Below are 11578 nucleotides of genomic sequence, written 5' to 3'. Positions count from 1 at the left end.
ATCATATCCTAACGGACATCTTGAAAAAGTAGTAACTTTAAACTGGGCCAAGTTCTGCCAACCTTAACTAACAGCTAATATCGATAGGGCTGAGGGTCCGGCAAAAAAGAAATCAAAAACGTATTATTTCCACCCGGAATGGGAGCATGAATTTCTTTTCACATCAGCAAAAGAGAAGACTATGTGCCTCATATGCCAACAGGCGGTAGCCTTGCCAAAACGTGGCAACCTGGAGCGCCATCATGCTAGCACCCATGCTAAATTCAAAGACTCATATCCACTCAACAGCGCATTAAGATCAAAAAGAATTGATGAACTGAAAAGAGGACTAAAAGCACAGCAGTCGCTTTTCATCGCGCCTACAGCAAAGAGCCAAGCAGCTACAGAAACGTCCTTCCGAGTTAGCCATATTTGGCCTAAGCACAAAAAACCATTTACGGATGGTGAGTTGATCAAAGAAGCAATGAGCGTTACTGACGTCTTGTTTGCTGATTTTAAAAACAAAGAAGACATAAAAGCAAGGATAATAAGTGTGCCACTTGGTGCACCAGCTGTAGCCAGACGAGTCGAGTCTTTGTCCGAATATGTATCCCAGCAAGTATTAAAAGACTTGTCTTTCTCGGGATACTTTTCAATTCAATTTGACGAGTCTACCGACGCCACAGACACAGCCCAGCTAAGTGTGTTTGTCCGAATGGTTTTCACGGACTTTACTGTCAAGGAGGACTTTCTGGCCCTTATCCAATTGAAAGAAAGAACCAGGGGTGAGGACGTGTACAAGGCATTCAAGGACTTTGTGTGTGAGTACAAGATCCCCATTCATAAAATAGTGTGCTTCACAACCGATGGGGCACCGGCGATTCGTGTTCGTTGAGGATTCGTCGCGTTGTGCAGAAAAGACCCAGACCTTCCACCATTTGTAAACTATCACTGTGATACATCAACAGGCATTGGCAGCTAAAGCAATTGACATGTCACATGTAATGAATGTAAAATAGTCAATTCAATTCGCGCAAAAGCGTTTCAGCACCGACTATTTAAGTCTTTATTGGACGAATTCGACTCTGAATATAGAGATTTGATCCTTCACGCAGATGTAAGGTGGCTCAGTCGGGGCAAGGTGCTCTAGCGTTTTCTGGATTTGCTGCCAGAGATCATCAGTTTTCTGAAGTCGAGGAACAGGAGTATGAGCAGCTGTCCGACGATACTTGGTTATTGGACTTGGGGTTCCTTACCGATCTGACCGCAAAACTCAATGACCTTAACCGAGAACTGCAAGGGAAAGACCGAGAGCTTGGTCACAGGATTAGCGCAGTGGAGGCATTCAAAGTGAAGCACAGTTTGTGGACCACTCAGTTAAGACATGCGAGGCTGACACACTTCCCAAATCTTGAAAAGGTGTCACAAAACCTCACAGACAAAACCGCTTTTCATCCTGAACAATTCTGCGCCCATTTGAACAAACTGACATCAGAATATGGCGCTCGATTTGTGGAGGTACAAGACATGGGGCAAGCAGTTGGTTTTGTATCAAACCCTTTCCTCAGCATTGACATTGAACAGCTGTCCGTTAAAATGCAGGAGGTGTTTACATTACCTATGGACGTTAAAATGGAGATTATTGAAATGCAAAGCCACATTGAATTGAAGGCCAGAGCAAGAGACCAGGACTTTTGGTCTCTCGTGAGTAGAGAGCGGTATCCACTGATTGTGTCATGCGCGCTTAAACTGAAGGCCTACTTTGGCTCCACATACTTATGTGAAATGGCCTTTTTTACAAATGAAAATAATAAAATAGAACTCGTATGACTGACTGCCTCAGACTGGCAATCACTATCAACCAGATTTCAAAAGACTTGCAGATAATGTGCAGTCACAGCAGTCAGGCTGATAGAGCAACTTGAGCATTGACAGATATTGTGCATTGAACAGAGAAACTTAATATGGATTGTGTTCATTGAACTGTAGGCTAGTATCTGTAAATGTGAATATTATTAATTGAACGAGAAACTAAATATTGTGCATTGAACAGATACTGTAAATATGGATAGTTTGTATTGAACAGATATGCCTTCTATATGAATATTGTGCATTGAGCAGATAACTGTGCATAACTGTGTTTTTCTTTGTGTGTATGTATGCATGTACATTCAGCCTGTTGTAACAGAAATTGATTGCAAAAATAAATATGAGATGAACAGTCTTACTCCTAAGTGGGTTTTTTGGAAGATATCGGATTGGTAGGTCTCAGTTTACAATTTGGAATAAAAAGTGATCTTGGGCTTGAAAAGGTTGGTTACCACTGCTCAAGACAGAGACATGCCATCCGTTTCCCTGGGTTTCCAGTCTTCATGCTATGCTAAGCTAACTAAGCTAACTTTCTCCTGTTGCATCATCATATTTTAATAATTGCTTTTAACTATTTCAAAAACGATTTATTTTACTGTCTGTGGAGTTATCTTTTGTACTGGTGAGGACATCCTGAAGATTGACATTCATTATTTACAGTTATAAAAAAGCTGCAGTAATGTTTAACAACTAGAACATCACAAAAAGAATGAAGAGTCAGCAGCCACTCTCCATTTTAGAACAAACACCTGCCAGATAAATGGTCATTAAATCCTCAAAGTGCTGAGCTCTGTAGCTCATTACACTTTTGTTTGTGAGGAACTTTGTTTGCTTGGCGAAAATTGTTCCCATATCCAATTTATACGTTGGTTGCTAGTGGTCGTGTGTGTGTGTGTGTGTGTGTGTGTGTGTGTGTGTGTGTGTGTGTGTGTGTGTGTGTGTTGGTTGGGAGCTGATTCCCTCATATTTTAGACCATAAAAACTACATTAGTCTCTTTTATGGCTCAGGAAGTCTCTGAGGGGTGAATGAAGAGATGTAATGAGGTTAAATGCAGGACAGAAAATGTCCTGCAGGAGCAATAATTACACACAAAGCAGTGAACTACGGATTATTTATAGGCATATACAAAACAAGACCTTCATTTATTTATAACTTAATTACTTTTCAGCCAGGCAAACAGAAAACCGTTAATTAAACACATTCACTGCAGCAATGACTGGACAGATTTTCACACTGAATACAGAAAAATATACAGGTCAGAAGGTCATGGTTAATATAATATGTACAACAAAAGTGCTTTTTTCGGGCGAGGGGTTAATGCATGTAAAAAGTCACCCACATTTATCAAGAACAGTGCAAACAATCCCTAAGGGTGTCTATAAAAAATATAAGGGCAACTTTATCTCCCAATAAAAGGCCCTTTAGTTAGTGAGCAACAGCACTGGAAACATTCTTATTGATTTAAAAACATCAGTAATAAAGATTCACTTTGAACATAGTGGTAACTACAGAGCTGCATCATTTTATGCACACTTCATATTGGTTCAAACTTCACTTCTCTTGGATTATCACTCTTTTTTTTCTTCATTTAAACACATTAAGAACAGTGTGTTGTGTTAAAGTCTTGTAAGCCTTCTGGGTTTTGTTTTTGGGGAGCACTGGTTTCTCCAGCAGGAGCCGCCATAGCTGGACGGACAGACAGAACAAGGCTTCCCGCTCTTATAGGGAGCTTCCCCCACCCAGTTTCCCCTGAGAAAACAAATGAACATAATATTAGCTACAACACATTTCTTATGTATGGATTTCCCTTAAACATGTTGGTTTGGTACAAATACTAAAGGATGAGATTGTAATTAGTGTGTATATTTGTGTTGTCAATAAAACCCATTAAACCTAAATGTGTCTACTGTGAGTCACTATTGCATACTTTACTTTAAGTACTCTAGTTTTGTCCTCAAACAGCGCAACAGTGTTCAATGAGTTGTTTTCCTGCCCTCAAAAAGCAAGTGATAAGTAAAAAAAGGAATGTGTAGACCGTTTTTTGCTGTTAAAAAGTGTATTCATTAAACTTGACTTACTTTACAGAGTAGTTGCAGACCAGCAGCGTCGTCTCCTTCCACGTGTTTCCATACACGTTCACGTTGGAGCACTTCCTGACGGCGCATCCCACTTTGTTGGTGCTCGCCCAAACCATCTGAGAGAAAACAAAAACACACTTTGAGGCTTATGGTTTATCCATAAAAGGAAACTATGCACATATCTGCACAAACAATGTGTCATGTATTTCATATCATCTTTTGTAAGGGCTTTTTAATGATTAGGATGGGGTTTAGGGGGCTGAATCTGAAATATCAACTATGAAAAGCATGGCCCTTCTCAGCATAATAACTATTTTTACTTTAACCTCCCTGTCCAGCATACAGCTGTTGAAAAAATTAAGAGACCACACCAAATATTTCTTAAATCTTTATCTCTACACACTGTATATGGCAGCCATTCCAGTGTCTGTTGAATTCCAACACAGAGAAGTGTCAGTAGTTTAGAGAATACAATAAATCATTTAACTTAAAGACATATCTATAAATAATAAAACTAGAGAACATGCCGGGGCTGTATGTCCAAAATTATAATATTTGGATGATGAACTGCTGAGGTGCTTATTGTAGATAATATAGTAATAGTAATATGCATGTAGGAAAAGAAAGTTTATATAATTAATATACATGGCTATAGTTACAGCCTCCAACAGAAGCAAAACCATGACTTCAGACATGTTTGTATGGGAACATGGAGTTCTCTTTGAATGCATAATTTGCAACCTTTCATCAGGGCAAAAGAGAAATCTACCTGGGTGTAGTGAGAGCAAACTGCTCCACTGCATCTGTTCGGGTAGGAGAAGTGATGCCTCTCCTCGTACCAGGACCGTACCAGATCAGTGATGGACTGGTACCTAAAACCAACACACATACAGTCATTCACATATCAAAGTGCTCCATGCATTTCTGGTTCCTTTGAACCTGTATTCATGAAATCAAGAGCTGATTCTTCATACCTTCCTGAGGTGATGGACAGGTTTTGGCCCATGTATCTTATGGCTTGTGACGGACCGTGATCCCAAACGCATCTTGAGGCCCAGGAGTCTGCGGACTTAGCGAGCTCCTCATCCCAGAGCTGCAGAGCCATGAACAGAGAGGAAATGAAGGATAATGAGGGTCATTGATTTCACTCTCTACTGTAAGAAAACAACAACAGAATCAACTCTGTTCTGCAGAGTTTTAATATGAGTAAAACATACATCAGGAACTGTTGTATTTCAAGTGTTCTGCACCATAAAATAAGCAAAAAAGGATAGTTTTGTGTAACATGTTAGTACAAACTGTGGGTGAGTTTGTTAACATGCAGAATATCATTAAGATTTGTGGGCTCAGGTGTGGTGTCATTTTTTCACTTGATCTGTATTTCATTCATTAAAACCCAATTTGTAAAACATTATTAAGTCCCTTTCCATCTTCACAAACCAGGTTTTCACATTTGAAGGTTACCAAATAAAGGTATAGAATATTGTATGTTGTGTGACCTATGGTGTATCATTAATGTTTAGAATAAATTAACCCAAAGATGTTTGAAAACTCCAATATCATAAATCCAAATGGACTTATTTGGGCTAACAGTAGTCCGGATACAGAGCTTTGAAATCAAGCTTTAATCTTTGATTTCCCGATCAACAATCTTAAGCAATTTTCTTTGCTATCTAAGGGACAGAACATTGATGTGGTATCCCAAGGCGAGTTTGGCCTAAACTTGGTTCCACATTTTAGGGGAGTAGAAGTATGAAGTTGCATGTCCTGGAAATACTCAAGTGCCTCCAAACTGTACTTTTATTACTTGAGTAAAAGTTCTGAGTTGCATTGCAGCACTGGTCAATCTTCACAGTGTTTCCTCACCATGAACTCCATGTTAGCTGCCGGGGGGAAGACCTGTGAGCGGACTCGGTTGTGGTAATCCAGCAGCGCGTTGATCTCTCTGGAGGAAATGTCTCTTTTGCGTCTGCTCACAGCTACACCGAGCATCCTGAAGTCAGACTGGGTCTCAGCTGCAGCTCTGCTCAAATTGAGAGGAGCAGCAGCCGCAGCAGCAGCAGCATCCGTGTGAGGCGTCCTCCACAGGGAGGCAGCCAAGAGCAGCTGAACACAAGCTGCAGCCATCTCAGGCCTGCGGGGGAGGAAGAGGGGGAGGTTGAAGCTGCACCTCCTCTCTGCACGACTCTGAGAAGACACATTTATATAATTATCAGATCATTAACATATTTCAAATGAGTGGGGAGTCTAGAGGCCTTCATCATCTCTCAATTTTCGGTTGTACAGTGTTTAGGTGACTGCGGTCAAGCCAGCCCCACGTTGTGCTGCAGTGCGCGTCTATCCTATGCATTACGGTAGAGGCCTGTAAAAACTGCCTTCAAAATAATAGCGCTTACTCTTACTAGTCAATTACAAATATACCTTAAACATACCTAAAATATTCATATATACTGGAGCTCAAATTAAGAGATGTGTACTAAATAATGAAATCAATAATAACTTACTACCACATCATAACTGAGAGAATACTTTCTTTATTTAAAACTTAAGGATACATTTGTGAAGACCTATCTGATCATAAAATGTAACTTTCCATTTCCACTGGGTGACTCATTTCAATTGGTGTTGCTAAAAGGCCATCCCAGAATGTCACTCCAAAAATAACATGACATTCTGATATATGATTTTCAAAATAAAACACCTTTAAAATCTCATATATGAGCAACCGACCCTTTGAGGAAAAGTCAGATCTTCTTGAAAAAAGGGGATAATTTTGAAAAAACAGTCGAAATTCTAAAAAGTCGAGATTTGAAGGAAAAAATTAGAAACTGAAAAGAAAATCAAAAAGGTAAAAAAATTGGGAGACCAAAAGTGTGAATTTTTAAAAGAGATGATTAGGGCCACATGAAGGAGTTAGAATAATGAGAAAATAGTGGGACATTTTTAAGGTCGATCCGAATCCGATTTTTTAGGAAAAAATGATAATTTTGAAAAATTTAAAGCAGACATTTTTAGAGTCGACATCTGGAAAAAAATCTGAAATTTGAAAAGTTAGATCTTTTAGGAAAAAAGTGATAATTTTGAAGGAATAATTTGAAATTCCAAAAACTCTAAATTTGGAAAAAAAATCGTAAGTTTGAAAAGAATGTAGAAAGGAAAAATAAAATTGGGAGACAAAGTGTGAATGAGTATCAGGGGTATGCAGTTTTCATTCTACTTGGATTAATACATTTACCCTTCTATTTATCTATGAAGCAGAACTTTAGTCCAGTTCAGAAAAAATGGAGGGCTTGCTTAGTATATTAGAAGAGAATCTTCATTTCCATATTCATCTATATTCATTTAGTATGGCTGCAAAACTCTGCTGAATAGTAACTTTGCAAACACAGGTAATTGAGTCCACCAACACCAGTTTGATTGTGATTCCCAGGACTGTATACACAAGCATGGTTTAGGAAACAGAAATATTACTTAAAAAAACGACAAGTATCACACGCAGTCACAACCTCAAACATTTGTCTGTAAAAAATACACAACAAATTATATTCTGTCATCACTGTGCAAAAGTGTCCCACCGAAATAGGAGAAATCTGGGTCTCTTACCTTCATCTGTGGCTCTTTTCACAGAGCGGAGAGATCCTCTCTTCAACGAGTCTTTGCAAACAAGCCCCGTTTGTCTTGTGTGGCAGAGAGTTTTAACTCAGCGCTAAAAAAACGCCTGGCTCTTCTTCTTCTTCTTTCCCAAACGTACACACTGTCTCTTTCTTTTTCCCTAGTGGAGACAAATTCACAACCACAGGAAATTACCTTTCAGAGCAGATTCCAAATACATGTTAGCCTACTGCTTAGTCTTCAGACGTTCACATCACAACTGTCAGTAAATCAGTATACGTGCAATATAGTACATATAGGTTATGCAAAGTCTTACCCAGTTTGTTTATTTTAAATTAAAGTTAGGACAGTCTAATATTTAAACTGAGAGACTGAGAGCACATGTTTTGGTTTCCCCCCTAACCTCCGCGGTGTAGTTTCAATAAAACACATTAAAAAAAAGTTTAAATAAGCACACTTTGGGGAAGGACTGATCAGAAGGAATGGGAAACAAAGAGCAGGAGAAGAAGAGTGGCTGCAGAGTCAGCGCTCACCTCCAGCTGCTTCCAGGAAGACTCACAGATCCTCCGCCATGAGTAATGTACTCCAACAAGAGACCGAGGACACTGCCAAGGTACACTGCACCACCTGGCTCTGAAGCTGAGGTCAGAGGGATTACTGAGCGCTCAGACACACAGAGAACCGAGACATGAGATGCAAACTAGAAGACGAAAGATCAAATAAAGTCTGATGCATTTATAAAATGACTACCATGTATAACTGGCACCTTTTGGAAACCACCTGCATCATTAAGTCTTGCCACAGCCCCTACATTTAGTCTTCCTTAACAAATAATGCTCATCCAATCTGAGATCCCAGCCCTGGTAATAAACCTGTGGATGTATCCTTGAGTAAGATACTTAACCCCACATTAACAGTGTGTGAATGTGTGTGTGAATGTGTAGCATCTTGCACAGCAGCCATTGCCTGTGAGAATGGAGTGTGAACAGGTGAATGCTGACTTGTAAAAGTGCTTTGATTGGTCGTAAAGACTGGTTGAAGCTCTATATAAATACAGTCCGTTCACTATAAGAGTTTAAAATGACTTGAAATATCTCAATTTATGAAAAGCAAAGACTAATATCATCTCTGACTTTAGTTTAGTTAGTTAGTTTGTAGACAAGGAACTTGATCCATGTTGGTTAGGATTGAAATGTCACTAACCAAAGATGCATTTTTACCCAAAATAACAAACATATACAACCGTTTTTGCATTAGGAATATGACAGTATGATTTATACACAGTCATGAACATATCTCGAGGTTAATAAAGATGTTTACTCACATTGTTCGCTGTCATCTTGTCAGGTCTTAAAGTTGATTAAGCAAGAAAAGATCATTTATACTGGGAGAAATTGGACATGTAGAGTATTTATAACAAAATACCTTGACTCTTAAAAAAGTTTGATTAAATTGTAATTGTTTTCAGTTACAAATGTTATTTCACTCAGTGGAGAAACAAAATCCATGTTTCAGCAGTGCCTTGAGCTCGATGCTTCTGCAAAACAGTAGCATGCTAACATAGCTAACATCCTGATGTGTAGCAGTACATTTAGCATGTTTGCTAACGTAGTTTGGGTTCATTAGCTAGCTGAGGCCGATGTGGATGTCATCTAATGGCAGCTACAGGTTCGAGATGTCAGGGTAAGGGTGGCTGGTAAGCACATTGTCAATCAGGAATTGAGAGGAACTGGCCTGTTGATATCCTGCAGGGCTAATGACGGGGGAGTGGAACCAGGTGAGCAGGTGGGCGGGTGGGTGGGGCAGGAGGGAGAGTGAGAGGGCCTCTGGTGGATGGATTGAGAATAGCAATGATATGCAGAGAGGCGGGGAAGTTATTCATCCTCTGGGGACCATGAAAGTGAGGTAAAACATGATGCTGCATTACATTATCCCATTTTCTCCACTGTATAATTCCAGATTATTCAGGGAACCAGAGAGACAAAGAAAATGAAAATGAAGCTAAAGGCATGTTCCATGTTTGTGTTTGTGAAGCAGCAAAAATAAATCTACAAGTTTTGCTGTAGTTTTACCTCTTTAGACGTCTAGCTCAGCTGGTAGAGAAATATATTTCAAGATTCATGGTTGTGGGTTAAAATCCCACTGAGACCATATTCCTTCTCAACCCTCACAGGACTCGAGTGTTTCCTAGAGGGGTCTCTTAGAGTACAAAGCCTGTATTAAGTTAACCGTACGAACTGGACTAGGTTCTTTTTCATAATGACTAAACCTATGAAAATGGAAATCTGGCAGAAATGTGCAAAAGTCTGGTTCTTCTTTTAGGATGTAGAGTTAAAGCATTTCATTTCCTAACTAAAAGTATGCATATCTCAGCTAATTTAACTTAGCTTAAATTGATGAAGAAATTAAACCTATACTAATATATATTTTGGACAAAAAGAACATCAGAATTGGAATCCTTTATTAATCCCACAGCAAAGAAATGTTGTTACACCCATTGGACACAACAGATACAAAGGCCAAAATAAAGACGGCATATTCATTTATAAAAAAACAAAAGAGGCAAGCACACATAGAAAAGTGTAAATTGCACATTGCAGGGTTATTGCATGATGGTCTGTGAAGTATCTGGTGCAGGGTCTGTGGTGGTTGTGTTAGTCTGTCCGCTGCAAGAAGAAAGGATATCTCTCCATGAGATCCGGGCTGTGAGTGTTGTGTGTGTCACGTGATTGCTCTCTGAAATCCACTCTTCAAAGGATTTCACTACAGGTCCACACATGCAGGCTCAGCAGAGGGCTGTCAGACTTTGGGTCTAAAATGCACAGAGGGCTCCATCAAAGAGGCGGTGAGGGCCTTTGACATACAGAAGGTCAACAACAAATCAGATTCACTTAAAAACTCCAGGTCACATCTTGTTCTCTGTCTTTGAGTTTGAGCGCTTTGCTTTTTAACTCGCCTGAAGAAATACCAATGTCCGTTAACATAAAGTGCTCCTTTACTCCATATCTGTTCACATTGCTGTATCACTTTTAATATGATGAGAATTAAGAGCGTGCATTTTTCAAGTTTCACCTGCTTGTTTTAGTTTTTGAATCACAAGTGAGGCCTTGTACTTGTAGGATCAGAAATGTATATATAGAAGTGGCCACATGCATGTCATTTCTATCACATAGTTAGTATATTTCTATCAGCGCACATCAAAGTAGAGTGAAATGTTAAAAAGCAATATAAAATACATCCATCACACCGGTGGAACTGTGCAAACATGATGAGAGATGTTTGAGAGGGCGCAGTATGTTTGACGGAGGAGTTTCTGCCCTGGGGATTAAAACATTTTGGAAAATTCCTGCAGGACGATATGAAAATATGGAGGAAAGAAAAGGTCAAGGGGTTCCGCCAGAAAGTACATTTACTCACCGGGATAGCTGCTTCTCTCTGACATGAGTGGAAATGTTTTTAAAAAAGGCTAGAAAATGTGACTCTAGTGAAACGTATAAAAGCCTGTAGTTTTGCACATATCTCAAGGCAATCCTTCCAAAATAACTTCATTTAAATTCAGGATGTGGACCCCACGATGGTGCCAGAGGAAAGGCCAAGAGATCCCCACAAGTTACCAGGGTCGCTTTTGATAGGTTGTACAAATTAAATTCATGGATGATGAGATGTTTCACCTGATAAGACCTGCTGGTGGTGCTACAGAAAACCCTTTAATGGGATTCAACCTCTTTACAGCTTGCACATCTCACGCAAATTTTATGGCAACTTGTTCCATCCCTATAGAGCAAAGCCGTATCAAACTTGTTGGGGTCTAGGCACGACTTACAACGTCAAATGTGCTAACTATAATTTGTACTTTTTATGCACTGATTGAACTCTAAAAAGTTTAACTCAAACATCAGATGTGTTTTACAGTAATAAAGAGAAACACATTCCAATTTGAATCATGTTAATACCTTCTAAGTTTTGTAACGAGGGACCTTTTCTTCAAACTGCCTTTGAACACAACTTGACATTTATACTTTTACTAAGGTAATTGTTC

The 11578-nt window shown here is 39.4% G+C and overlaps 1 protein-coding gene across 6 annotated transcripts; it reads right to left on the bottom strand.

Moving 5' to 3' along the window:
• Positions 1 to 2945: 2945 nt before the first annotated feature.
• Positions 2946 to 9237, bottom strand: r3hdml (R3H domain containing-like). Of its 6 annotated transcripts, none has more exons than XM_063887363.1 (9): positions 9129 to 9218; positions 8864 to 8888; positions 8073 to 8196; positions 7531 to 7691; positions 5794 to 6114; positions 4902 to 5020; positions 4697 to 4799; positions 3928 to 4043; positions 2946 to 3598 (listed from the first exon to the last, which is right to left on the bottom strand). In XM_063887363.1, exons 4-9 carry the CDS (start codon positions 7534 to 7536, stop codon positions 3466 to 3468), a joined length of 798 nt encoding a protein of 265 aa, XP_063743433.1. In that variant the 5' UTR covers positions 7537 to 7691; positions 8073 to 8196; positions 8864 to 8888; positions 9129 to 9218; the 3' UTR covers positions 2946 to 3465. The 6 variants fall into 6 exon arrangements, with proteins under 6 accessions (XP_063743433.1, XP_063743442.1, XP_063743424.1 ...); XM_063887372.1 differs by having other exon boundaries at positions 8073 to 8178; positions 9129 to 9206; XM_063887354.1 differs by having other exon boundaries at positions 8073 to 8239; positions 8864 to 9237.
• Between the last annotated feature and the right edge of the window lie 2341 nt (positions 9238 to 11578).

Source organism: Eleginops maclovinus, chromosome 1 (genome assembly GCF_036324505.1).
Source record: "Eleginops maclovinus isolate JMC-PN-2008 ecotype Puerto Natales chromosome 1, JC_Emac_rtc_rv5, whole genome shotgun sequence".
Classification (NCBI taxonomy): Eukaryota; Metazoa; Chordata; class Actinopteri; order Perciformes; family Eleginopidae; genus Eleginops; species Eleginops maclovinus.
The sequence above is the reverse complement of the archived record's forward strand: the minus strand, read 5'-3'. Positions and strand labels throughout refer to the sequence as shown.